Below are 27634 nucleotides of genomic sequence, written 5' to 3'. Positions count from 1 at the left end.
CTTTTCTTAATGAAAACTTAAATACTCTAACTTCGGCGTATCCATCCCGTCTCCCTATCCAGATGGCACCTAACCGAAGGAACTAGGTAAGGGCCTGATGATAGACTTCATTCGTTAAGGTAGTTGATACTCGAGACAATTAAGACAAACATTATAGGATTTGTCATTTAAATTCAGAATAGATCTGGACAGAGTCAATGTGGTGTTCTTAAGTAAAATTCTTTGGATTTTAATGTTTTCAGTCGCCCTGATAGAAGCTACTTTATCCCTTCTAACTATAATTTGAACACGATAGGAAAGAAAATGGTGGGAGGGGGCTTAAAATAACTGTGAACTGTGTGAAACGTTAATGCCACGGCTGCAGAGAATAGTTTTGTTTTTTTTTTCTTTACCAAAGGAGACCCCATGGAGTTCTGATTACTTTAAAATTCCCACTTTGACACAAGTATGTCTTCAGCTACACAACCTTAACCGACTTCATTTACCCGTTGCCCGTTGCCTGTTCTAAGGGGCGGGGGGCGACGTGGTTCCTGAGACTGCTGGACAAAAGTTTCAAAGGAGAAAAAACATTCAGATTGTAATTTGTAATGTACAGGTTTGGGAGTTAACATGCCACATCCATTAAGCAGAAAAGTGTCTCCATGGCTCCCTCCCCCGCGCCCCCCACCCACCCACCAGTAGAATCCTATTCAACTTTAAGAATATTCAGGTAAAATTCTGAAGACTAAATGGCTGGGGGGGTGGGTGTTGTCGGGGAGGAGAGGAGAGAAAGAAGAGAGGAAATGTTTGATTTTTGCCTCTAGAATTTCGGAAAGGGATGGCTCTAGGTTAAAAAAAAAATTTCTGGGTAGCATAGTGGCACTTTAATAAAGACTGTGTTCTTTGAAGTATAAAACATTGTACCATAAAGATGTTAAAGCCCCACTGGCCCATTTGTTTCATTTAAATGCCAGAGATTATTTCATTATTTCATAGACGAAATGTCTTACAGCTCTTCTGTTTAAATTTTAGTTAGGTTTACTTAATTTCCTTAAAAGTTAGAATAATTAAGCCTGTGGATTCACCCTTATGATGGACGTGGCTTTGTAAGTGGAAACTACTCCCTTTTCAGAATAGTTAGATATTGTGAAAAAATGAACAAATTATGTGAATTAATTGTAGCTTTAAACAAGCATGTAAGCACTTGTGAAAACTGCTCTGCTTGTTGCTGTAAGGTAAGCCTCTAAAAGATTTTAAAAAGCAGTGAGTAGTTGGCTAGTGTAGGCTGAGAGATGAAAATTGGACCTTTATAGAATTCTTTTAAGATTTACAACGCATTTTCATGTGTATTTCACTTGGCCCTTCCATCCACAAATAAGGCCCGTGTATATTCTCCCTCTATTCCCGATGAAGAAGCCAAGACTTAGAGATCTGAAATGACTGTGTAACACAGCTACTGAACAAAAGAGACAGACTTGGGAGGTGGTAGATATGCCAAATTCAGTTCTTGGGATGCTTAAGAAACTGTTTAGAGCGCACCTTATATTTTATAATTTCTCCATAAGTTAGGCCTATCTCAGCATACTCCAGTTTTGATTATTGCCATTCCAGTTTATTGTACACAACTCAGAAGCAACATTTACCTCTCCATTCTATGTCTGTACATTCATTGCAATGGATATGAATAAAAGTAGAAGTCATGAAATAGCCTAAATTTACCAGTCAGGTAAACACGTTGATATATTTTAAAGAGTTTGTTCTGGTGAAATCCAGTTGAAGCCGAGAATGCCCTGGACAGAGGGACATAAGGGGAAGCTGGTAAGCGGGCAGGTAAGGTACTAAGCATTTAGCATACGACTATGCATGATAAGGAAGGAGTGCTAAATCAGGAACTGGAAAAATAGAGTTCATGAGTACAGAATTTACCTTTTTATGTTTAACATGATTGTTAAAATTTCATTTCAATTTGTCTTTTTTGGGGGGGGCATTCAATAAAGTGATAAGAGAAACCTCAATTTCAGCATTTGCCTATTAATTAAGTTTCCATAGAAACAAGGTCAGAACGCCAAATATAAAGTACAGGCACATTGGAAGTTTGCTCTTAATGTCTTTATTTCAGACAATTTTATATCAGTTTCCCTGGAAACACCTACTCAGATATGAAACATTTTGGCTTTTCTATAGTGAAGAATTATTTGGTTACTTAGAGAAAATCGTACATAAATGATGCTCTGTCTTGTTCTTCAGAAACATTGGAGAAGAACATCATTTCTTCAAGCCATTTCAAAAAAGTAACTCCTAAGAACGTAGTATAGATTTCAGATAGACTCAAAAGAATTTTTTTTACTTCTTTGTCTTTAACAGTATATCTAATATAACTGATGGTAGTGTCATAATAGAAAATAAGATGCTAAGGTTGTATTATCTGATTTTATTTTTATTCATCAACTTTTCATACAGCCTTTATGTTGTGACCTTAGGAGCTTTGCTAATTTTCTGGTGAAAGGTGCTCTCTCAAGTGACCCCTCCCTCCCATTCCCCTGAAGAGTGGGTAGGGAAGGAATTGGCAATATGATGTGGAAAAACCTCTGAGCAACAGATCTTTCCTCTCTCCAGTAGCTATTTTAAACACTTTTTTTTTTTTAACTTTTCTTGGTGACGGTATTAATAAACATTTGATGTAAAAGATTTAGAAAACACAGAAAAGTCCTTCACTCACACTCAGAATGTCCAGAATTTTTATGAATATTTTGGTGTTGATTCTTCCTGAACCTTTTGTATGCATATAAACATAACACTGTGTTTATTTTACAAAGATGAGATTGTTCTTTATGTGCCACTGTGTAATGAAAAGTAATGACATGAAGCTCCTGGAACTGTGCTGACACCTAGAGAGTGCTCCGGGATGATGTATTTCCATGCAACTGCACATAGCTCTACAGCCTGCCTTTTACCACCTGTTTACTGTGCCATCGAATGGTTGGAGCATAATTCATTTACCCAGCCTTTATGGTTGAGCATCTTTTATAATCCCATTATAATGCTTTATTCAGGGGACACAGATAAAAACTGACGCATTGTATTGGTATTTCCCTATAGCATTCTGATTGTACACTTTGTCTTACGACTTAATTAAATTCATAGGGTGAGTCATTTTGTAGTTTAAGTATTTTAACATTAAATGTTCTTTTCCCAAATTAAAGTTACCATTGGTTTTTCACTGAACATTAGATTTCCTCTTTTAGGTTTTCGTGGTTCTTGGTAACCTGTCTTGTGTCTTTGATTCTGAGTAACTAAACTACTACTCTAAGAGATCTGAAATTAACTCTGGTCTTAGGTGACAGACACATCAAAAGACAGCATTAGAAGAAATCTTAGATGATGTGGGAAAATTGGGAGAAACTTAACTGGTTTTGGGTACACTGAAACATGATTATTAGGCACCATTCCAGAGGCAGGACAGACAGTGGTTAGACAAGACAAAGCCTGTACCCTAACTCAGGTCCTTACTTTCTAGAGGTGCCTGGGGGCTGACAACACAAGAATAATGTCAGGTAGTGAGACACTGAGAAGAAAGAAAATGAAGGTAATGGGCTGGGGAGGAGGACAGTTTTACAAGGGATGGTTAAAGACAGCTTCTCTCCTTAAGCGACCCATGAGCAGTCCTGAGAGAGCCGTGTGAGGATGTGGGGGAAGAGGCTTCTCTGCAGTTCCTAAGAAGGGAATATGCTTGATGCGTGCAAAGGACAGAAAGACGGGTGGCTGCAGCTGAGTGAATGAATGCCAGGAGGAATATAGGGGATTAAGACCTTGTATGCCTAGTGGGCCTTGACAAAAAAATATGAATTTTAGTCTAATTGTAATGGGAAACCATTGAAGGATTATATGCAGGGGAATGGGGTAGAGAGGGTGGAGGGAGATGAGACTAGCTACTGTGTGAGAATAGACTGTAAGGGCGGAAGGAAGCAGGGAGGGAGACCAGTTAGGAGGCTGGTGCAGTAGCTCAGGTGAGAGCCAACAGTGGCTTGAACAAAAAAGAGATATTAATAAGGGCCTAAAATAGGCTGTAGTATATAGATTGCTCTTGCATTTCATTTGATTCTCACCATGTTCTGAGTTAGGTAGTGTAGTAATTTTTCTCTTAGGTATAAATTGGGTTGTCCAAGGTTTTAAAAATGAATATTGTTAGTAGGACTGTAAATTCCAAATGCATGGCATATAGGAACAGAATTTATTGATGACATTATGTGAGCTTCTTTAGAATACTACTTTTTTTTTTTTTTTTTGCTGTACGCGGGCCTCTCACTGTTGTGGCCTCTCCCGTTGCGGAGCACAGGCTCCGGTCGCGCAGGCTCAGCGGCCATGGCTCACGGGCCCAGCCGCTCCGCGGCATGTGGGATCTTCCCGGACCGGGGCACGAACTCGTGTCCCCTGCATCGGCAGGCGGACTCTCAACCACTGCGCGACCGGGGAGGCCCAATACTGCCTTTTTTCTCACCCTTTTGTTGTTGTTTTAGCGTATTAAAGTAATAAAACTTTAGAGTTAAAACAGTAACACTGCATAATGTGAAATGAAATGAAGGTAACTTGCAACCCAGAAAGGTTCTTAAAAGTCCAAGAAACTGAGTAAAGTACTCTTTAGCAATATATAAAGCCAGGTGTACCTACCTATATGTCACCTCTCAGTCATGATCACTGTAAAACTGATTGAGGATTAAAATAAGGCAGAACTGAGAACCAAGGTAGAGGCAGGTACAGAAGCAGTTGGAAACCAGAGTTGGGAAGTTTGGAAGCCAGGATTGTCAGAAGCTAGGAAAGCAGGATCAAGGCTTGGGTGAGCAGTAGACTGGCAGGCGCAGAGCCTGCTGTGTACCCTCTGGTGAGGCAGCCCAGCTCAGGGCTGGCTGGCAGGGACTCCCTGACTGGGGTGGAAAGTGTGGACTCAAGGAGATGAAATCATCAGTTTACATGGTAATTGTAAGAATTGTAATATTTGTATTATGAGCCATAAAACTAATACACTGTACAGTATAGGGATGCTAGGGCAGTTCAGTAAATGCACTGGTTACCTTTAAGTAAACTGGTGCTCAGCAGTTAGCCCAGAAACTGCTGACATCTCCTGTTTATTTGGAATATATCGAAATCAATATGTTGATATTAATCTTTCTGAAATATGCTGCTTCTGTCAGATGCTTTCTTGGTCACTTCCCTCTCCCTCTCATATTTTAACAAGGAAAAATCATTTATTGACAGTTTGATAGCATAGTTTTAACACTTTTAGCCTTCAGTAATGCATTTCATTTGTTCTAAGTTGCCTATATTTTCACATTTTTAACAACTGCAATTGAGATGGATCTTAACAACTGGTAGAATCTTAGATTGGAGGAAAAACAGTATTCAGTGTTGGTGGTGTTTTACAGGTTTCCTCTGAGGAATGTTTACATTAAGACCCGAGTTTAATTTCTTTTTAATCATACTTTTTCTACATCGACCTATCATGCTGTCAAATAAGTTGCAATTTAAATTGATAATACTAAAGTGATGGGTCTTAAAATACAATTTTAATCATAACCCCTAATCATGAGCTCAAGAATATTTCTCCTGGGTAAAACATTCTCAGAGGTTTCTAAAGAAATAACTTTAGGAAGAATCCATGTAATTTCCTGAATGCACAGTAATTTCCTGAAGTCTCTAAATTACTGTGTGTGCACGTGGTGGGGAGAGGGATGAGAGGGATGGTGGGCGGTAAAGCTTTGCTTAATAGTTGGCAGTCTTACCTTTGTGATGGTGAAGAGTGTGGTAGGTTTTAACATAGTCTCCTTAGGCTCTTGGGAAGATAGATAGTTAACGGAAAGTGCAGAAATACTGTGTGTATGTATGAGTTTACTGTCTAATGGCTCACAAGTCCATTCTATAAAATAGTGATGTGGTATTTTTCATTAGCAAAAAGTGCAAGTTATATAGAAAATTGTTAGTTATATAGGCTATAAACAGAAGATTAATATTTTCTGAAAACCTCATGCAAACTGACAGCAGTAGGGCCCTGGTGTTTACAGTACATTCAAATGATAGGCCAACTCACCAAAGTGGAAATAACACTGATAACTGTGGGAAAATGGTCAAACTGTGTAATCAAAAGAAATACAAATTAGATCTATGGTGAGGTTCCTCATTCATATCAGTAGGAATTTTTTTTTTTTCAAGTATCCAAAGCAAGGGTAGGAACTCAGAATGTCATGATTGGTAGCATTATACCCTAATGTGCCCCCCACCTTCTTAGGAAGCAATTTAGCATTGTACATGGAGCCGTGAAAGTGATCTAACCTTTTGGCTTGGTCATCCCACTTCCAAAGATCTTTGCTAAGGAGATAAAACCATTATTTTAAAAAACTATATACATGAAGATTTTCCTCATAATATTTTAAGAATAGAACTTTGTAAGCACCAATCCCCAGCAATAGGGGATTGGCTAAGTCCAGTATAGGAATAACACTTGATGGGCCAGTGTGTATTCATTAAACAATAAATATGCAACAGTGGGATGCAGAGCGCTTGTTAGTAACAAGAAGACATAAATTGTACACTAATTAGAGCTTTTTTTAACGTATAAGAAAAGCAACTAAAAGTAATGGTTGTGAATCACTGTGTTAATGATTGTGAATGGTTGTGTTTAATTTTTAAACAGCATTGTTTTGGCTCATGCAGATTTTTGTTCATGATATTTGTTAAAGGAATGAGCAAGTGACTTTTACTTTTCCCCACCTTTAGTGTGATCATCAGTACTGCTGATTAACCAGGTCTCCTTCAGTTGCAAGTTAAAAGAAATTCACAGAGTTAAGCACTACTTGACCCAGGAGTTAAATGATCTCCTCAGTTCTGCTCTCCTCTGTTGATGTCTCCTGAAAAGCCTTTCCCCTCATGATAGCAAGGGGAGTGTCCAGCAGCTCAAGACAAGCTAAGGATCCTAGAGTACAGTTCTGCCTTTCTCTTTTCTTGGGAAGTCCCAGGACAGCTGTGATTGATTGGCCAGTCCTGGGTCCTGTGCCCACCTTTGAACCCCCTAGGACAGAGTAGGGAGAGTGCCAGCTTTTTTCTGGTCACTTGGGCTAAGTTTACTTTTTTTTTGCATGTTGTCATTTCTTTTCTCCCAGCCTTCTTGATTTTTGTATTTAGATCTGTAGTGGCACATCTTGGTTTGGCGTGTGTGTGTGTGTGTGTGTGTATGTTAAAGCTTCTCTTTGATTCTGGCACTTACTTTTCCTGGACTTCCATTGAAAATTGTTAAGTTTTACCATGCCATAGACAGTGGTAAATAATATAGCTACTTTGCAAACATTTCTGCTTATTTTTTAGATTCAAATGTAGTCTATTTACTTTCTTTTTTGGTATAGGTAAGTAGTCATGAATCCTTTCAAAAGCCATAGGTTAGAGGCAGCTGTGAAAGTCTCTGCCTGTCATTTTGTGTACAGCTGAAATAATTTATTTTCCCATTATCTAATTTTTCAAATATGTAGGAGAAAAAAACTTTAAAATAATTGTATGGGTCTTTTACATAAAAATGTTGAATAGAATATTTTCTTCAAAAGCAGCTTGATAAACTTCAAATTCAGTGAAGGAATTTTCATGAAGAACAAAGCAGTTGGTTTAGCTATGTAAATTACTAGTGCTGGCAGTAACATTAAAATGGATGGCTCAGATTCCTGTTAAAATGGGAAGTCCAAAATTACTGTTCGTGCAAAATTCTGGGTGGGAAAAGGGGATTCTAGGTAGATACATTTGTGAAATGCTGGGTTAGACAGAATTCACTACTAGACGAATTAGTTTTTAATATATCAATGTGTGTATTCTTTTGATTCTCTAAGAGGCAGGGATATATTTGTATTTCACTTTGACCATCAAACCCCTCTTTCAAAAACAGATCAATTATTATGTGGTTTGGGAAATAATTGCCTTAACCATTACTCTTAATCTGAATCGTGGTCCAGTTTCTTAAAAGATGGGTTAATTGGTTTGAGATGGACTTTGCTGAGGAAGTGTCATAGGGCTTCTATGTTTGTTTGTTTTAAACAACAACCTTATTATCCTATGTGGTAGCTTGTGCTTGTTTTGTATTTCTGCCTAAACAGAAGACACTGTACCACCTTGGTGCAAGGTGGACTACAGGCAGACCCACCTTTTTATGTAGGTGTTGCCAAAAGTTTTTTTCAAGTAGCCCTATGATCTGCTCCAGGAAGTACTCTTATTGAAGCCCCAAATTAATCATGCAGCATGGAATGAAGAAGTGAGAGTTCAGCTTTGGAAATAGAGGGCAAAGTTAAAAATCACTGTCACGGAAGTGTTCCTATAGATTAGAACATTGAACTTTTTTGTAGTCCTCTTAAATCTGCCATGATGAAAAGCCCCCAGATAAACCACAGCCAGTTAAATGAGTTCATTTGTTGAATGGAGTTAGAATTAGCCATTTGATTGTCTGAAGAACATTTGCCAAAAGCAACTCACTTGGTTTTGGCATATTTGATACATTGAGCTGGTATCTGACAGTAGTTGGCCACAGCATAACTTGCTTCTTGAGACTGTTCCTGGAATGTGCTAGTAATATCAGCTTTAAAGGAGGGTGACTGAATCTTTAATTGATAAGTAGGAGGGGAGTCACATATATGATTCATCTAAAAATGGCATCGATTATTTAGGTGCAAGTGAAAGAAGTCTAAGACATAGCCATGGTTTTATTCCACATGTATGGAGAGTTTCTACAATTTTGCTGTTTCCCAATAGAATTTTTATATTGTGCCTTTACTAAAATTGCCTTTTTGTCATTACTAAAAGCTCTTCTCAAGGCTATTAAAACTGGTTTATATCAATGTGTTGCTATCTTTAAAATCACGTATTTTTCTGCTCAACTAAATCACCACACCTTTTTCTCTTCTTCCTGTACAGACTTAGCTTTGGAATCAAACCCTTCTGACCACCCAAGGGCAAGCACAATTTTCCTGAGCAAATCTCAAACGGATGGTAAGACAATGTTTTTTTTTTCCCCTGAGAAAAAGAGTGAAAACTGTTTTTGTTTTGTGTATTATAGGAAGTATTTAGAAAAACTCTTACAGTGGTTTAAATGTTTCACTTTTTCATGTATTCACTTGTCTTATTTTAATATGTTGATGATACACTTTCCTTTAGTTGTCAGTGTTTTAGTGAGGAGAACACTTAGACTGTCTGTTTATACATTTTGCCACCTCTTTATCAACATAGTCAACTGGCCACATGATTTAGATGTGGTCTGTTTCTCCGTGCTACTTTGTCCTTTTCCGCTTGCTCCAAAGAGCACATATGTTAAAGATGAATGATAGGATTTAGGTCACAGTTAGGTTTTCATTTGATCAAATCAGAAAAATCAGTTGTTATATATGGGAATTGAGCCTTGTGATTTTGGCCCTGTTTTACCCAGTGTTCAACCAGACGAGCCTATCTCACATCCAGATTTATGCTACTCAGAACTTTTAAGCTATTCAAAACTTTCTCATCCTAATGTAGTGCTGTGCCAGGGTAATGAGAGCAACATGCCTTATGGGGTTTCCCAGAAGATTATCCTCAGCATGTGAAACTCATATAAATTTCCTCTGTCCTCCTTGTTTTAAGATGGGAATCAGAACTGTAGAATTTTTTGCACTCCTGCTTGCCTGCTTGTCTTCCTTAAAGTTATGTTAAATCCTAGTTTATTTGCTAAAAAGCCATACATGACCAAGTTTTTCAGTTGATAACGAGAGCAGGAATACAAGAAGTGAACATTCCACAATATTTAAAGTGATGCAGCACAATAAAAAATGGAGGTTTGGTTTTTTTTTGTTGTTGTTTTTTGTTTTTTTCCATTAGATCACTGGTTTTTATAAAAGGATATAACTCAGGAACAGCCAGATGGAAGAGATGCAAAGGGCCAGGCATGGGGACAGGGCACAGAGCTTTGATGCCTTCTGCAAGGGTACTACATGTTCACCAACCTGGAAGCTCCCGGGGTTTCTAACTTGCATTTTTCTAGTGTTTGTACTTGAGCCACTCATTTCTGGTTAGGATTGCTCTGTTTCTCAGTTTCTTCCAGAGCCATGAGCTGCTCACATGTAGAGGGGCTCTGGAGACAGTAAAAGAAAAGCTGCCCCATGCCTGTCTCTCTCTTCAGCCTTAAGGAATCCGTGCCTTTGATGCCCGTCTGGAGTTAAAGGAGGCAATGTGAGCAAGAGTGTGGCCTGAGACCCTCTTCAAGCTTTTATTTTTCTGGCCTTTGTTGGAGCAAAACAGTTTTGTGTGCTGTAGATGTGTTCATTTAGGTTGGCACACTCATTTTAAAATTTACCTTTAACGTAGGTTACTTTCCAGTTGTGTATTTTTTCAGTAAGGTATTTGAGTAGGTTACCATTAAGTGGTTCAGGATACTTCCAGAGATACTGGTGCGTTTAGAGACGAGTGCCTGGCCAGAAACTAGTTCTTAGGGTCGTCATCTGTAGATTGTGGTAATTAAAGTAAGCTGTGTGTAAATGAAGAATTAGAAAATACTACTGGCTAGTAGTTCAGCTAGGCAGCAGGTAAATTTTTTTATTAGCTAAGTTTCTCACCTGGCCTAATTTGCTTTGTCCTTTTCTTTTGTAAATGGGGAGTCCTTCATTTGTACCTGATACAGAATATCTATTAGGTCAAAAAGGTAAAACTAAGTTTTTAGATTTTATTTATAGGACTCATCTTGCTGGGTGATTTAAATTATATATTTTGTTGGAAATTATTTTAAAAAATAGAATGGAATTTTATCTCATTGTGTTATTGGTAACCCATCAAATAATTAGCGACTACTTTTATTTTTCTATGGCATTTGTATCAGAATTCATCAGTTAATTTTTTTTATTCTTAGTGCGAGAAAAGAGGAAGAGCAACCATTTAAACCATGTAAGTAAACAGTTGAAAAGTTAAGAAATTAATAGTTTGAATTAAAAATATGTCTCCATGATTCCTAAAAAATATGATGGATCCAATACTGTAGAATCTTTTTTGTAGATTTTCTAAATCTCTATTTTCCTAATTATCAAATGTATTCAGGAAAGTCTTTGACTTAGTAGTGCCCATTTTTTAAGGGTTCTGACATTTAAGTTAAATTTCAATAATATGGTTGTAGTATAAAGATCTGCCTTAAATTCTGCCTTATTTTTTTGATCTTATTTTCTAACCAAAGTAATAAAAGTATAATAGGTAGGTTAATTTTTAGCACTGTCCATTGACTTCTTGTCATAGCAGGTGAAAGCTTAGCTTCTTCACTCCACCATGATGTTATTTCCCAGCCTGTGTTCCCTCAACATGTATCAGTTTTTATTAAATCAGAATCAATGTTTACATTACTACGACTCTGCAAATTTGTGTGTGCATTGCTGAGCCATATAGTTCTCTGACTGTGCCTCCTCCTTGTACACCCTTCATTCTTTTTCTTAAATATTAATGACATTGGAGCACTTTTGCACTTCTCTAGGATAATCCAATCCCCCTTTTCCTAGCCAACGTGATCTCACACAGCCAGATGCAGTAAGTAGCTCCCTGCCCGGTCTCCCTGCTTTCACATTCTTCATTTTTTCTGTGGAATTAATTTCCTGACTATATTCACTTGCCTGTTTTCTAACAGCTATTTTTTTCCCCAGATGTTTTACCATTTGTCACATGCCTATCAAAAATATTTTCCATCTACTAAGCCACATCTGTTCCATTTTTTTCTTGGAGACACTTTTCCCCAATCTTTTGTCTTCCTACTCCCATATAGACTGGTGTTCCCCTAGGCCTGCTCTGTGCCTCTTTTCCTGGGATATCTGTGTGAAGTCATCTGGGATCTCACATAACTCTGCTCTCTTGTGTTGGATCCCCTATGTCCTAGATTCTGTTTCCCTCGTTATACTTCCTTGTTTTACTGGAGCACATTTTCCTGAGAAAAGGGCACATGGGCAGAAAGTTTATAGAGATCTAGCCTCTCTGAAACTCCTTCTATTTGATAAAGTATAGAATCCTAGGTTGAAACTAATTTTTGCAGTTCTAAAGACATTTCCCTCTCATCTTCTCATTTACAATGTTGCTCTTAAACCTGTTGACATTGTATGATACATTGTACATTACCGATTTTAGTCATTTCCCCCCATCCCTTTCTTCTCTGGAACCTTTTAGTACCTTCTGTCTCCCTGGGATTTTGAAATTTCATAATTTGGTTTGGTATAGACCTTTTTTGTGTGTTTCTTTGATATTCTGTTTTTTTCTTCCAGGTTCCTATTATTCAGATGTTGGAAGTCTTAGACTTACCAGATCGCTAACTTTTTTCCCCTCCTGCTTTGCATTTTCTTTTTGTCCTGCTTCCTGGAGATTTCCTTGACTATGCTCTAATCCTGTTGAATATATTGTTTTGTCTACCTTATTTTCAATTTATAGAGTTCTCTTATATCCTGTCATTCCTTTTTTCACTGATTCAATTTCAAGTTTTCATTTGCTCCTGAGTTTTATCACTCCCATCAATTCCTTCTTCCTGTTTTTTTTTTTTTTTTTTAAAGCATCCTTTTATTTTATTTTATTTATTTATTTTTTGGCTGCATTGGGTCTTGGTTTCTGCGTGCGGGCTTTCTCTAGTTGCAGTGAGCTGGGGCTACTCTTCGTTGCCGTGCGTGGGCTTCTCATTGCGGTGGCTTCTCTTGTTGTGGAGCACGGGCTCTAGGGTGTGTGGGCTTCAGTAGCTGTGGCTCATGGGCTCTAGAGTGCAGGCTCAGTAGTTGTGGCACACGGGCTTAGTTGCTCTGTGGTATGTGGGATCTTCCTGGGCCAGGGCTCGAACCCGTGTCCCCTGCATTGGCAGGTGGATTCTTAACCACTGCACCACCAGGGAAGTCCCATTCCTTCTTCCTGTTTTGATCTCTTACTTGTTGGGGGCTTCCCTCAAACGTGTGATGGTCCCTGGCTGGCTGTTAAGATCTAATTGGAAGCATCACTTGGACAACTCGTTAACTGATGGGCCTCACTGCAAGGATTTGGGGACCACGCCTCTGACCTCTGAGCCTGCCTTGGGTTCTGTAAGACAAACTGGTTTTCTTGTTCCTGTCTTAGTCACTCTCTGTAGGTACCACGGTTATGCTTCCTCTGTTCTGCCATGTCAGCTACCACTCCTTTATCTAGTCTTTTCACCTTTCAAACACTGAAAATCATCTGCTGTTTACCCTATCTTATGTATAGCCTTTTAAAGTGCCTTTAATTCTAATGAGATGATACCTCTGAAAGAAGGGGGAGAGGAAATAGATTTGTGGTCAGTCTACTCAAACTTAGATGTATTCTTTGAATACACGTTCTAAGTTTGAAGTTTTAATTCAATATAATTAACGATATTAATTCAGACAATATTTTTGGTTATACCTATAATTAGAATATTATACTTTTCTGCTAAGGCCTTGAGTATGAATTCTGTTCAAACCACTCACCCTACCATATTGTCCATTAATGTGCAACATAGATGGAGTATTACAAATTTTTCAGTTAAAGTCATCGATTCTTAATAAACATATCCAAAACTTGTGAAAAGGGGGAGGAAAAAAGTGAACTTCAGCTTTATTCTTTCAATGGGTTAAAATCAGAGGCAGTAGGCACAATGGGAAGATTCATTGGGTGGGGGCAGGATTTCAACAATGATAAGTTTTGGGGGTTGTTAGTCACTAGCCTCCTACGTATGGTTATTTTCTAGTCTTCACCACTAAACCTGAAGTCTGCTAAGCAGCCTTTCCCCTTGTAAAGATTGTAAAAGTCCATCTGTTCTGTCCTTAGTGCTGAATGAAGATAAATGCTCTTCTTCAGTGACCAATTGAAATAATACCTATGAACATTAAACTGTCAGTAGTGTTTTTTGCTACTTGATTTTTTTTGTATTTGCATTTTATACCCTTATGTGTGTCAGTGTAGTTTATTGAGGTTGTGAGCCAGCAATGGTAAGGCTTTAATCATAAAGGACAGTTATCTTAAATTTTCAAGCAAGATGAGAGGAAAGTAATCTGCTGGCAGCTAACATATCTAGGCTTTGCTCAGAGGCTTCAATTCTGCCATCCTTTAGTGAATACTAGATGCTGGAAAGTTTGAATAGTTTCAGGAGTAGGCCTGTGGAAGTGTTTCTTCTGTAGGATCGAGCCAGTAGACTGTAAGTTGCTGATACATTAAATGAGCCCCCATAGGACTATAGACCACATCTAATTAAAAATTTTAAATGTTTTAGCACTAATATTTCCAAAGACAAATAAATATACTCTCATAATAGAAAAAACTTTTTTTAATAGAGGAAAACAGGATAAATAGCACCCGGAGCTCTACCAACTAGTCTATATTTTGGTACATTTCCTTACTATTTTTATTCCCCTCATATATATAGATTTTTGGTCAGAATTGACTTTTATTACGTGTAGTGTATGTCATATTATACCCTAATAGTAGTGACCTTAAAAGATAACCTGCTTCGTTTAGAATCAAAGTATTTGAATGAGTGAATTTTCATTTTTCATGCTGTATCTGTTTTTTGAGATTCTAAAATTACACATTAACCAAATAGCTTAAGGGCCATATCAGAGTTTTAGTTTAAAACATTTCTAGCTTGAAGGAGAAATTAGTCTTCCAAATAGTGGTACTTTTCAAATATGTTACATCTAGAACTTTTTGTTAATAAGGAATAAGTGGCTTTGCATAAAGCATCTGAAACAAGCAAAATGGTGTTTTATGTACCATTTGGATATTTCTGATTATTGGATACTGGCAATTTTTATTTAAATGCTCTGTATTTTAAAAAGCATCAACTAGATTTTCTCCCTGCCTCACCTTTCATGTATTTGTGGAGGACGCCGATGGGAGAGTGTGACAGCATGGTGAAGACTGTTTTATATTAGTAGGAGGAAGGAAGGCTCATCTGAATTAGTAAACAAACGAAAACCAAAAACAAAACCCAGCTTTAAAATTGTTTGTATTCTGTGGTATTAAAGAATGCTACTGTTCCTTCCAGTTGCTTTCAGTGATTGGGATTTGGTTATTGGCCTTACTTTAAGGAAGAGAATTGTCCTAACATAGTTTAGGCCATTTTAGTATTTGATTATTGCCGTGTTCATGGGCTCTTCACAAATAAATGGATACTTCTAAAGTGTTTTAAAGAGAGTTCATTCTCTAGAGGGTCTCAAAAAATTCTTTGTCACCTATCCAATACCACTGTAGATAAACTCTCACGAATTTGTATCTTTAGTAAGATTTACCTTCTAGTTGTAACTGATCTTAAATAATTTCTCAAACCCTTGTTGAATCCTAATTTGTTCCAGATTCTGTGCTCAGTAGCTGGAGGTAGGAGAAGAATCTTCCTAACCTGGAGAAGCTTGTTTACTTAAGAGAGTAGTACTATGCAAGCAGCTGAGACCATGGAACAGTTGGTAAACTAGATGTGTGAGTGTGCAGAAAGTGAGAAGTTTTGTGGTATGCCTGCTGGCAAAGGGATCCTAGAGGAAGATGGGGTCAAGCTTGCTGGGACAGGAGGAAGAAAAAGGCATTGCAGGCAGAGAGCAGCATGGGTGAGGCAGGAGTGTCAGATATCACACAGAACAGAATTAGCACAATTTTGAAATGAATGGAAAGTATTCTCTGAGGTTCTCACTTGAGTAATGTAATGGCAGTCTTACTTAAACATGAAGTGAGAAGTTAAATTCTCCGAGTTGTTTTATCCGTTTTTTTGGATGCGAGAGGACCTTTAAGCAATACCTTTTTGTCCTCCCGATAAGGGAATTGAGGCCCAGAGAGACTTACGGCCCCCAGCTTTTTAGTGATAGAGCAGCTCTGGCATGCCCAGCCTCTGATTCGAAAACGTTTGTTTCGTCACACTGTCTCCTGAAGTAATACATTTATTACTGGTGTTCATTTACTGCAGTGAAATACTCCTATGTCGGTATCATATAAAGCATTACGTTTTATTGTAGTAAATGAATAGAAATGGGAAATCTCAGCTGCATTTCATTGCTTAAGGAGAAAACCCTGAAATCTTATTCTAAACTTTTTACATTATTATAAAGGTAATTTGTAATAGGTGCTTGCCAGGTTTGATTATAGGTACTATATCAAAGCAGCATTTTATAATTCATTTCTCAAAGCTCGTCTGTGGAAGTCAGAGTATAGAGGTTTCCCATAGAGCTGCACATGATATCACACTCAGGGAGTTCATGGAGTGTAAGAAAAATCTTAATGCTTTATCGTTTGACATTTTAACCAAGGAAAAAAACACACTTTTATAGGTTTAACTTACTGTGACATTTTCTTCTATTTCCCTTCCCCTTCAGGTATCTCCAGGGCAGCTTACTAAAAAGTATAGCTCATGCTCAACAATATTTCTAGATGACAGCACAGTCAGCCAGCCTAATCTTAGAACCACAATAAAATGGTGAGTACAACTAGGTTGCCAAGGGCTGAGTGACAGACCCCCTTATCGCTAAAAGCATCCTAGCCATACATAATTTCATTCATTTGAATTGTCCTTTTCAGTGATCAGGTTAAAAAACTGGTGTCAACTATATATTGATTTCAAGGACCTAAATATGAATTTTCAGTTTCCATTGTAATCTTAGAGTGCATGATAGAAGGGAAAGCCAGTTAGCAAATAAGAAATCCCAGAAAAAGTATAAATCTTTATTTGACGCATTTCTGTTGTTAAGACATTGTTGAACATAATGAGAAAGAGAGGTACTTTTTATTGGCTGTTTCTAGAAAAAATTATTTCTTTATGAGCTGTAGTCCTAAAACAACATATACTACTTTGGAAGCTACTCTTAGAAGAAGGAACAGATTGTCCCCTACTGGCACCAAAGTGAATCTGCATTTAAATTTAATTGGATTTTGTCAGATTTATCCCACTGTGCATTTTTTTTCCTGCACTATTTCTGTATGAAATTTTACTTCTCCTTCCTGTCCCCCAAAGAGGGGGAAAATATATCAAACCAGTCTTAAGAAATATACACTCAAGTTTAATTTCTTTGTAGAAGAAATTTGTTCAACTGAGGTTTTAACTTAATAGATAGATTTAATTTTTGTTTATATATATAAATATATCTCCAACACACAACCGTATCAATCACAGCAGAGAACAATAAAAGAGATGAGGTTTCAGAAACATGGCTGTGGTCAGGCTTATACTTAAGAAGACACGAACAGTGTCATGATGACGAAAACTATTCCTTAATTTCTGGGAGCACCTCATAGTCCACAATTGGAGACGCACTTTCAAAACACCCTAATGATGAACCTTTCAAGTTTATTTAAGAGAAAAAAACCAAACGGGATGCAGAGCTTCTTGCCTCCTCCCTCGCGGTTGTCCACGAAACATTAACATCTCCTTAGGATATGAACGTTGATTTTCCAGGACACAGTTTGGGAAATGCTATTTGAAAATATTAATATCCTTATCCTTAATTTTATTTTTCACCTTAAGTTTATATGCTAATTATATTTTTAATTGGTTTTTAATGTGCCAGCTTTTTTTTTTAGCTATTTAAATTATCAGTAACTTCTACTTTAATTAAAGACAGCAAGTTCACAGTCATAATAATGTAACTTTCCTCTCTTGCTTACAATAATAGTTGCAGTCAAATCATGTTTCAGCAAAAACTGAGCCCCATCTCCCTCTAAAGTCCTGAGTTTGGGCACTTATCACATAATCTCGGAATGTTTTCATTCAGCGAAGACACTGAATCTGTGGGTACAAAAACCACTCTACTTTGGCTAGAGTCACAGCTTCTTTTGAATTCAAAAGAGTCTGATGTCCAGTATATAATTCAAAAGTACTTTGAAGATTAACCTTGCTCAGGGACTTCCCGGGTGGTGTAGTGGCTAAGAATCCACCTGCCAACGCGGGGGACACGGGTTCGAGCCCTGGTCTGGGAAGATCCCACATGCCGCAGAGCAATTAAACCCGTGCGCCACAACTACTGAGCCTGCGCCGTAGAGCCCGCGAGCCACAACTACTGAGCCCGCGAACCACAACTACTGAAGCCCATGCGCCTAGAGCCCATGCTCCGCAACAAGAGAAGCCACCACAATGAGAAGCCCATGCAGCACAATGAAGAGCAGCCCCCGCTTGCAGCAACTAGAGAAAGCCTGTGCGCAGCAACAAAGACCCCACGCAGCCAAAAATAAATAAAATTAAATAAAATTAAAAAAAAAAAAAGATTAACCTTGCTCAGACAAGTAGGTTTCATCCTTTTTTTTTCCAACCTAGTCTAATTTTTGGAAGTATAGTAAATTTTAATTTGCTCTCATTAAGTTTTTAAAATGATCATTCATCACATACGTTATTGGTGAAATAAAGGTTTACTGAGAAAATAAATAGGGCCAGTTGGCTTTTAGGAATGATTTTGAAAATGTTTATCATGGGGTTAGTTTTCAGTGGGGTAGTTGTTCTCAGTGGGGTAGGTGAGCCTTATTAGAATCACTTATGCAACTTTTCAAGATATATGTTTCAGGATGCACAAAGTCCATCCGCCTGCCCCTGCCTCCAAGACACAGTGTCTGCCTGTCTGTCTGTCTGTCTCTCTCTCACCCATGCACACACACCTTTTGACAGGATGGGGAATGATGTGAAGCATGATCATATGGACAAAAGCATCCCGAGTGATTCTCTGATCTTAACCCTAACTCATTCATTCCTAAACTTTGCTGCACACTGCAGTCATCTGGGGATCTTTAAAAACAATCCTGATGCCCAAGTCATACCCAGTGCCGGTTAAATCAGAACATCTTGAAGCAGAAGCCAGGCAGTTTTTAAAGCTTCTCAGATGATCCTGGTGTGCAGCCGAGCTTGGGAGCCACTATTTGGTTAGAGGGCAGGAGAAAGAGAACTGCTTCTGATAATTGGTGGGACCTTGGGTAAGTCAGTATTAAGCCTTGGCTCCCTTATCTGTAAAATGGGTTGTTTAATTAAATGTCATCTACGGTTCAGTGGTCCTTTCCATCATAAAACTTCTAATTCTGTGATTTTAAAATCAATTTGAAGATGAAACTTTGAAGCACTATAGAAGTATCCATCTTTGATGCTAACAGTGTTACAGGCCTTAATACAAGTGCTAAGATTCTATAGACCTATTATAAAATTCAGATTTGCCTTCCCTCAATTATGTTGAGTTTCATTTTAGACACTGAGAGCAAAGGGGAGCATAAAACTTAACCAGAGAACCCCTTTGTTGCCTAATATACAACATCTGTGAATAACTTAGGAATATAGTAACTTAAAAAAGAGTACTTAAGGGGCTTCCCTGGTTGTGCAGTGGTTGAGAGTCCGCCTGCCGATGCAGGGGACGCGGGTTCGTGCCCCGGTCCGGGAAGATCCCACATGCCGCAGAGTGGCTGGGCCCGTGAGCCATGGCCGCTGAGCCTGCGCGTCCGGAGCCTGTGGTCCGCAATGGGAGAGGCCACAACAGTGAGAGGCCCGCGTACTGCAAAAAAAAAAAAAAAAAAAAAGAGTACCTAAGGACTTGTATCTATCTGTTCGTTAATACTTTATTTAAAATAATTTGGAAATACCTGTCATTAATAGTATACTGTGTAGTATTATGCTGTATTATTAGCACTGCTTATTTCAGGATAGCTAGACCTATCATCAGTTTTGTGGCTATAAAATTTTGCTATGAAATTTTCTAATAATTATGTAAAAGTGATTTTAAGTCATTTTGGTATAGAGTGCTTTTATTATTTACTTTTAGGGAAATAATGGAAAACGGATGGGTAGGTGGATAGCGAACTAAATCAACTGAAATGCAGGGGCTAACAAAAAAAACCCCCCCATACACACACATACAAACTACTATATGGCTTAAATTTAAGCATGTGTCTAGATAGATATAACTTGTACATGACAGAAGGTTTTGTGGGTAGAAGGACAAATGACAGAGGAAATATGTAATAATTTATATATTATAATAATCAACCAAAACATGCCTTCTAACAGCATATCTAGCATTTTGGGTCTCCTAATTTTGCTAAAAGCCGAAGAACCTAAAACAAGGGGGAAAGCACCCATGTGGTACTGTTCTGAATTAGAGGATTTCAGGGCCACTGGGCCTCTGGAAGGTCTTCCCTCCTTGCTAACCCCTTTTTAAAAATGTCTTCAGGCCTGATATGATAAAAATCAGTTATTACAATGTATTTTTTTCCCTCCACAGTGTGACCTTAGCAATATATTACCACATAAAGAACAGGTGAGCTCTTTTAAAACCTATCTCGTTATTCCAGCTAATTAATTTACAAGGTATCAAGTTTAGTGTTAGGTAATAACTATAGACGTTACTGGCATAAGCTTTTATTATTAGAGTGCTTTTATTACAATATTGAAATGAATCATTTTTATCTTGGGACTCTTAATTCTTAAGTTACCGAGCATCCCAAAGAGTGTTTGTTTATATGGGTTATATTGATAATTTACTGTATTAGAAATTGAAATTGAGAATTTAAAAAATTAAATCCATTGTATGTTAAAACAGGGTTTTCCTTAGCACTATGGAAATTTTGAACTAGATAATGCTTTGTTTGGGGTGTTGTCCTGTGTGTTATAGGATACATAGCAGCACCCTTGGCCTCTGCTCACTAGTTGCCAGTAGCACCTTCTTCCCTCCACATTACGAAAACCAAAACTGTCTCCAGCCATGGCCAGAAGGACGAAATCACCCCTGATTGGGAACCCCAGTGTTTAACATAAGTCATTTTTTTTTAATGAAAAATAACTATTTTCCACAACAAAAAATGTTGAGAGAAAAGTATCTCCTTAATAGAAGACAGCTGATTCTCATATCTATTCTGTCTTCAGTCATTTGTTTTGAAGAAACCATATGAAGAAGATCCAGTCACGTGCAGATATATAGTTGGAAAAAGGTGTATTTTTAAAGCCTTCAGATAATTTGGTATATTCTTTGATACTATACCAAAAGTCTGCATGTGCTAGTTTCTTAAATTAGTTAAAATGGAATTCTAAATCATATCAATGAACTTGTAGTAAATACTGTGTTAAATTAATACCCATTGATCTGTCATGCATACTGAGTAGATCTTTTTACCTGTACGTGACTTTATAATATTATACGTTGGTCATTTGGAAAGTATTGGTTCACATTTCTTTAGACAGTGTCAAAAACTCACTTTTGTTAGTATCACCACCAATCTTACCAGAAAAGTCTTTTAAGTATTGAGAAGTTGTCAAGTTCACAATAGAAGGTACAAGTTTTCCAAAAATCCTGATATTCTTAGCTTGATGGCTTGAATTTTATCATTGGCAACAAGTAACTTTAGAGTTATTTTCCTTGAAGTGACAGGCTCACTTTGTTCATATTTGAAAGAATGACTGTCAGTTGTACATTCAAATAACGATGGTGTTCGATGAAAAAAGTGTTTCAAATAAAGATGATGTTCTATGAAAAAAATGACTTGCCACTAAGTCACAAGTGCTTTTCCTTAACAGCCATATTTCAGTATGTAAAAGTGCTTAATGCATACTTTCCACTTATTCAGAATATTAAAAAGAAGGACCAAGGTTTAAGAACACTATTAATTTTTACTCTATTATCAAGGATGTTCTTAAAGCAGAATTTTAACTGCAAGTGGCAGTGAATAATTGAATGACTTCTAATTCAGTTTGGTACCACTGCCTTGCTTCATGCTCAGAAACCAGCAGTTTTACCCACTTTTGCTTTTATACATCCATAGCAAATGTCACACAATGTGAAGGGCAGGTAGTGTCTTAGTATTCTTATAAAAGCAGTTTTGACCTCTTGGGCCTCCCGAAGAGGGGATAGGGGAGAATCCCAGAGGCCTGCAGACCACATTTAGAGAACCGCTGTTTAAATGAGCACAATGTATTAGTGTGGTGAAATTTTAAATAAAAAGCCTGGTTTCTTTTAAAATAAAAAGACAATTACATTTTTAACAAACTATTTAAAAGAGACAGGAAGAAATACACAATAAAGAGCTAAAGAGAAAAAAAACGGGAAAAAACCGTGAATGTCATATTCACATTCATTGAAGTTAGAAGAATTTATTGCCCACCACCACTGCTTTATAAGATGTTCTTGCATATTCCAGTGTGAGGTTAGAGGAGTGAAAATATATTGGCTTACAAGCATTGCCTGTTAGGGAGGGTCAGTGCTTATAAAGGCAACTCTGGCTGGTTGTTGTAGAAAAGATTTCACAGAACTTGATGTGCTGAGTAAAAATAGGTCAGGAAACCTTTCTAAGGGCGGAATCCAGGAGAAGAGTTTATACAACTGTTTGCTTTGTTGAAGGTTAAGCTTCCTCTACCCCTCTCTCTACTCCTAGCAGATATTTTACTAAGATAGTAACTCCTGAATTAATTTTTTAAATGCACATTCTTATTTTATAGAGATGCAGATAGATCCTTGGATATTTTTGATGAGAGATCACATCCACTCACAGTAAGTGTCAGTTTTGTTGAAGTTGTACTTTTCTCTTATACAGTTGTGTTTATTTCATGCTGATTTGCTTTGAAATTAATTACTAGAAGAAAATTACTTCCTCCAGCTTGAAGTCAAATTCATCTTCCTTTAAGTCTTCTTCCCCCCGCCATGTTGTGTCTAGTCATTTTACCGAAGGCATGTTGTATAAGGGGTTGATGGATAAGAACCGGGTTGCACTTTGTATGAATAGTGAGCAGGTAAGTAAACATACCCAAGTAACAGAAAATGTATCTTTTGAAAGGATGATTTTCCATAGCATCAAACAATATAAATATTTGTAAATAAACCTAATATGGTAAGACCTTTAAGAAGAAAACTAGAAAACTGTTTAAATTTTAAACCAATTAAAATGACAAAGTTTTAAAATTCACTTCTTCGGGTGCTCTGTGGCCACATGTGTCTGGTGACTGCTGTATAGGACAGCACATTCTTAGAGCCTTATGGTTACAGGACACTGGAAATGTGTGACAGAAAATGTGACATATGGTGATCAGCAAGACTTTTGAGCCTAAAAATATTGGGTTGGCCAAAAATTTTGTTCGTTTAGTGAATATATTGTCTAATAAAATTCTTGGTGAAAATGAAAACTGTGTCTTTTATTTTTACTTAAAACCAGTTGAAATTTTTGGCCAACCCAGTAGTTTACATTTGGTTAGAATTCTGTGGGGAGGAAGGTGGAAATACATAAATTTTCTGAGGTTGTGCCTGTATTTTTCTTTAATGAATGGTGGTGGGTATTGGATCTCTGTGGTATTTTAGGATCCCATTGTTTATGTTTAAAAGACTACAAGACATATCACCCAATCAAAATTCTTTTGAGGGGCACGTGGGCCCAAGTGTGAAGACTGCTATCTTAAGGGTACTTTTAAGTATTTTTCTTCAAGGGATACTTATATTGCATGTTTTCTCCTTTCAGCGAGAAAAGGTTCCAGAGGAATACTTTAAGCATGATCCTGAACACAAATTCATTTACAGATTTGTTCGCACTCTTTTTAGTGCCGCACAACTAACGGCTGAATGTGCAATAGTAACTCTGGTAAGATCTTTTCGTTCCTAAAGCATCTGTAGAAACTTCTGTCTTGTACATATGGTATGGTCCTGTTTTTCCCGAATGAAAGTAGGTTCCTGAAATGATCATTAGAACTTTATTAAGAGAAACCTATCAAAAGAAAGTAAAGTATACACATTTGAGCTTTAATAATCATTATGATTTTAAATGTTGCCATTGCTTTTCTCATCACAAAACAATTGCTATTAAAGGCAGCAGGAGAGATTTTTGGCTTCTCCTTCCACACCTGAGGACATACATGGACGTGCAGTGCACACACGCACACACAGATGACGCATGCTGTGGTGGTAGGGTGGGGCGATAACTGAACTATCTGGTCCACAGGCAGAAACAGGTTCCGTGTAGTCTGAAGCTGAGTCCCAGACTGTACTGCCTAGGCAGTTCTGATGTGTGTCCTGATCCTCGGATAATGGTGTTAACCATCCCTGCTGTCCTCCTATTGCCTGCATGTGAAGTTGCCCAGGATTAGGGTGCCAGTAGTGCTTCAAAAGGCTTTACTCTAGTTAGCCTGCTAAGCGACAGCTGTAAGGACCTTTCTGTCATCCATTCTGAATTCCTATGGTAAGATTTTATCATTTGAATAATAAATCATTTTCAAGTGAGAGGTAGTTGGGATTGTTTTACTCCTCCCTATAGCAAACCTGTAGGGGGGAAAGTCAGCTGCATGGCCTGCAGGGAAGGAATACTTAGGCCATTCACTGCCTGCTCCTATCAAGGCAGAATTTAGGAGAGGAGGCTTGTCCTTTTGAAAAGAGACCCCTCAGTGGGTACTGGATCAGACACAGGCCTTTTCTTGGAGCTACAGGCCACTTGGAGTGCTTAGCACATGCTTGAGAGAGGCAGGAATGGTGCTTGCATGTGGAGAGCTAGGAAATGCAGGAAGGAGAGCATTTGGGTTGGAAGAGGGGCATTTCTTTGTAGCCAAGTTAAGCTTGATGTACCTGCGAGACAGCAGAATGGCAGTGTCTAGTAATCATTTGAATATATAGGATTGGAGCATGAATCTGAGCTAGAGGGAGGGAATTAAGTGTAGCTGTTCAAATGCAGAGAAAGTATGTAAAATGAAAAGTGGGTGGGCTTCCCTGGTGGCGCAGTGGTTGAGAGTCCACCTGCCGATGCAGGGGACACGGGTTTGTGCCCTGGTCCAGGAAGATCCCACATGCCGCGTAGTGGCTGGGCCCGTGAGCCATGGCCGCTGAGCCTGCGCGTCCGGAGCCTGTGCTCTGCAACGGGAGAGGCCACGGCAGCGAGAGGCCCACGTACCGCAAAAAAAAAAAAAAAAAAAAAGTGGGTAGAAGATAGATCTGTAGGGACTATCAGCACTTAAGGGACAAATCCCCAGAGGAGCCGCTACAGTGGTAGGAAACCCAGCAGAAAATCATAAGAGACACCAGGAGAGGTTCAAGAAGAATGTGGTCTAAACGCTAAATGCTACCAAGAAGTTGCTCATGTCATAAATACCCACCGAATACGTACTCTGTGTCACTTTTCTACATGTGGGGGGTGGAGGAGAGAATAGGTTGGATAAATAAAGTTCTTGCCTTTATGGAGCAACTGTGGAAGACGTAAATGTATTTTTTTTTAATTGGAGTACAATTGATTTACAGTGTTGTGTTAGTTTCAGGTGTATAGCAAACTATGTTTTTTTTTAATGAGTATTTTTAATTTTTATTTATTTTTTTTTTGTGGTACGCGGGCCTCTCACTGTTGTGGCCTCTCCCGTTGCGGAGCACAGGCTCCGGACGCGCAGGCTCAGCGGCCATGGCTCACGGGCCCAGCCGCTCCGCGGCATGTGGGATCCTCCCGGACTGGGGCACGAACCCGTGTCCCCTGCATCGGCAGGTGGACTCTCAACCACTGCGCCACCAGGGAAGCCCCAATGAGTATTTTTTAAAAGATGACTATTTCAAGAGAAAGCAAGGTAGAAGAGAAAGCAAGGTAAAGGGATAAAGTGATTAGAGGGGCTTCCTAGAAAGATCAGGAAGAGCCTCTCTGAAGAGGTGATGTTTGAACCCAGCACCTGGCTGAACTGAGGAAGAGCAGGAACGCTGGCATTACGGGCAGAGGGGACGAGGGCAAGGCTCTGAGACAGGAACATGCTGTGTGTTCAAGGAAAAGCAAGGTGGCCATTGTGATCAGAGTGAGGAACGAGGGAAAGAACATAGGTGATGAGGTCACAGAAGGACAATGCCGTACCGCACAGGGCCTCGTAACTTGCAGGCCACGGGAAGAAGGTATTTGTTTGATGGGAAACCTCTGGCAGATCTGGAGCAGCCGCATAAAGTACTCTTAATTTAAGAGGCTCTCCTGGCTGCTTTGCGGAGAACAGACTGTACTCTGTTGGGAGGCAGAGTGGAGGCAGAGAAGTTAGGCAGTGGCAGCAATACAAGTCGGAAGTGACAGACAGAAAAGTGGTCAGGGTACCAGTGAAGGTAGAGATAACAAGAAGTTCTAACAGATTGGAGCAGGATAACTCAAGTGCAGGCTTTTGGTCCCAGCAACTGGGCGTGTGGCAGTGCTCTTTCAGTGTGAGGGAAGGCCTGGGGAGTGGAGCTCTGGGATGAAGAGCTCTGGGTTGTTTGTGTGAAGGCACCGGTGACCATGGCAAGAGTAGCCTCTGTAGAGTGGTAGCGGCAGGAGGCTGACTGAAGTGGGTTAAGGAGAGGATGGGAGATGAGGACGCCGTCTGGGGGACAGACAGGGGACAGGCTGGGGACATGTAAGCATTCACACTGGAGGAAGCCTCTGACAGAGAGGGAGAAGTTGTTCAAAAAGAGACTGTGCGAACAGTGTTCTGCGGAAGTGAGATGGGATCAACTTCATTCAGAGAAGAGTTAGCTTCAGTGAAAAGAAAGAAATCTCGCTTCCTCCGAGACAGGAGGGCAAGTGGGATAAATGAATATCGGCACGTGTACCAAGTTTGCCAGTATAAAGGTGAGAGGAAGTTGAGAGATTGCCAGTGTCGTTTCAGTGCCTCTGATTAGTCCCATAAAGTAGAGAGTTGAACCTTGCAGGGAGAGTTGTTCTTAGGGTACTAGAGAGTGCTGAGTTCTCTGGGGAATGGGAGCAGAATTTCACTAAGAACATATAATCTCAATACCTGTGTTTGAAAACACAGTAGAGTTTGGGGAGCGTTGGCGAATCTGAGCTGTCAATCTGATAACCCTTCAGAGAGTAAACATACTTTTTAAAACTGGACATTTTTCTTTTTGTCAAATGGCATATATACTCTTCTGCAGAGGTAACAACAAATCACAGCTTACCTCTATAATCTTTACTCAGCTGTTAACTCCATCCAGTTCTTTGTGGGATAGACATTTGATACATGTAAAAGAAACCATGAAATCATCTCACAAACCAGCAGGTTTAGAGGAGCCCCAGGGATACAGACACAGGCAGCTCTTCCCACCTTAAAACCAAAAGAATTGACTAAGCTGCAGATTATGGAAGACAGAAATGAATAATGAAATGATAATGGAGATGTGAAAAATAGGGGATATGAAAAGGACTACCCTTTGTATGCATGTGTGTTCCTTAAAAAGGCACTAAAATATGGGAATACTCGACAGTTGTAAAGCCCCTTTGTACTGCCTGTCCTGCTGTGCCACACAGCAGCCACTGGGAGGCTCTCCTGACCACCAGTTTTTATCTTCAAGTTCATGCCACAAAAGGACTGGTTACTCTGAAGAGAAGATAAAGATGTGCTCAGTCTTACCAGAATTTTACACACTCAAGCATTATGTAAAATCGCCATGCAACCACCACCAGTCTGGTAGGTACATTGCACGTGGTAGGCACTCAAGCATTTACTGAACAGTTGAAATCGACCCTGGGCTGTATGTGCTGCCCTTTACAAGTGGGTAGGTAATAATACAATGCGTGTCTTTAGAATGCCCTTTGCCGAGATGTCCTTTCATTCCTGTGACCAAAATTGGGTTGGAAATTCACACGGGCAGAGTAGAAATATCAGACTAACAGAAATGTCTGACTACAGCCGTGACCTGGCCTCTGGCCTTGGCTTGGCTGAGCAAAGTCTTTGTAGAACCTAGGAATAAAAGGCATGTCAAAAAGA

At 38.9% G+C, this 27634-nt stretch overlaps 1 protein-coding gene across 4 annotated transcripts in view; it reads left to right on the top strand.

Moving 5' to 3' along the window:
• The window catches only part of CCNYL1 (cyclin Y like 1), a 43411-nt gene that overhangs the window by 752 nt on the left and 15025 nt on the right, over nt 1–27634 (top strand). For 3 of the 4 annotated variants that reach the window (XR_016394022.1, XM_089916444.1, XM_022567529.2), the window contains exons 2-7: nt 8917–8991; nt 10874–10908; nt 16323–16423; nt 20193–20228; nt 22400–22451; nt 23410–23529. Coding sequence is in view for 3 of the 4 variants with exons in the window: in XM_089916444.1 (XP_089772570.1) it covers nt 8917–8991; nt 10874–10908; nt 16323–16423; nt 20193–20228; nt 22400–22451; nt 23410–23529 (419 nt within the window). In the remaining variant the exon portion in view is untranslated. The remainder of the gene's footprint in view (nt 1–8916; nt 8992–10873; nt 10909–16322; nt 16424–20192; nt 20229–22399; nt 22452–23409; nt 23530–27634) is intronic. The other variant, XM_030760389.2, reaches the window with a different exon arrangement.

Source organism: Delphinapterus leucas, chromosome 8 (genome assembly GCF_059928025.1).
Source record: "Delphinapterus leucas isolate spDelLeu-1000000601 "Yukka" chromosome 8, BTC_Dleu_Yukka2, whole genome shotgun sequence".
Lineage (NCBI taxonomy): Eukaryota > Metazoa > Chordata > Mammalia > Artiodactyla > Monodontidae > Delphinapterus > Delphinapterus leucas.
Note: the sequence above shows the minus strand (reverse complement) of the source record. Positions and strands in the feature narration are given on the sequence as shown.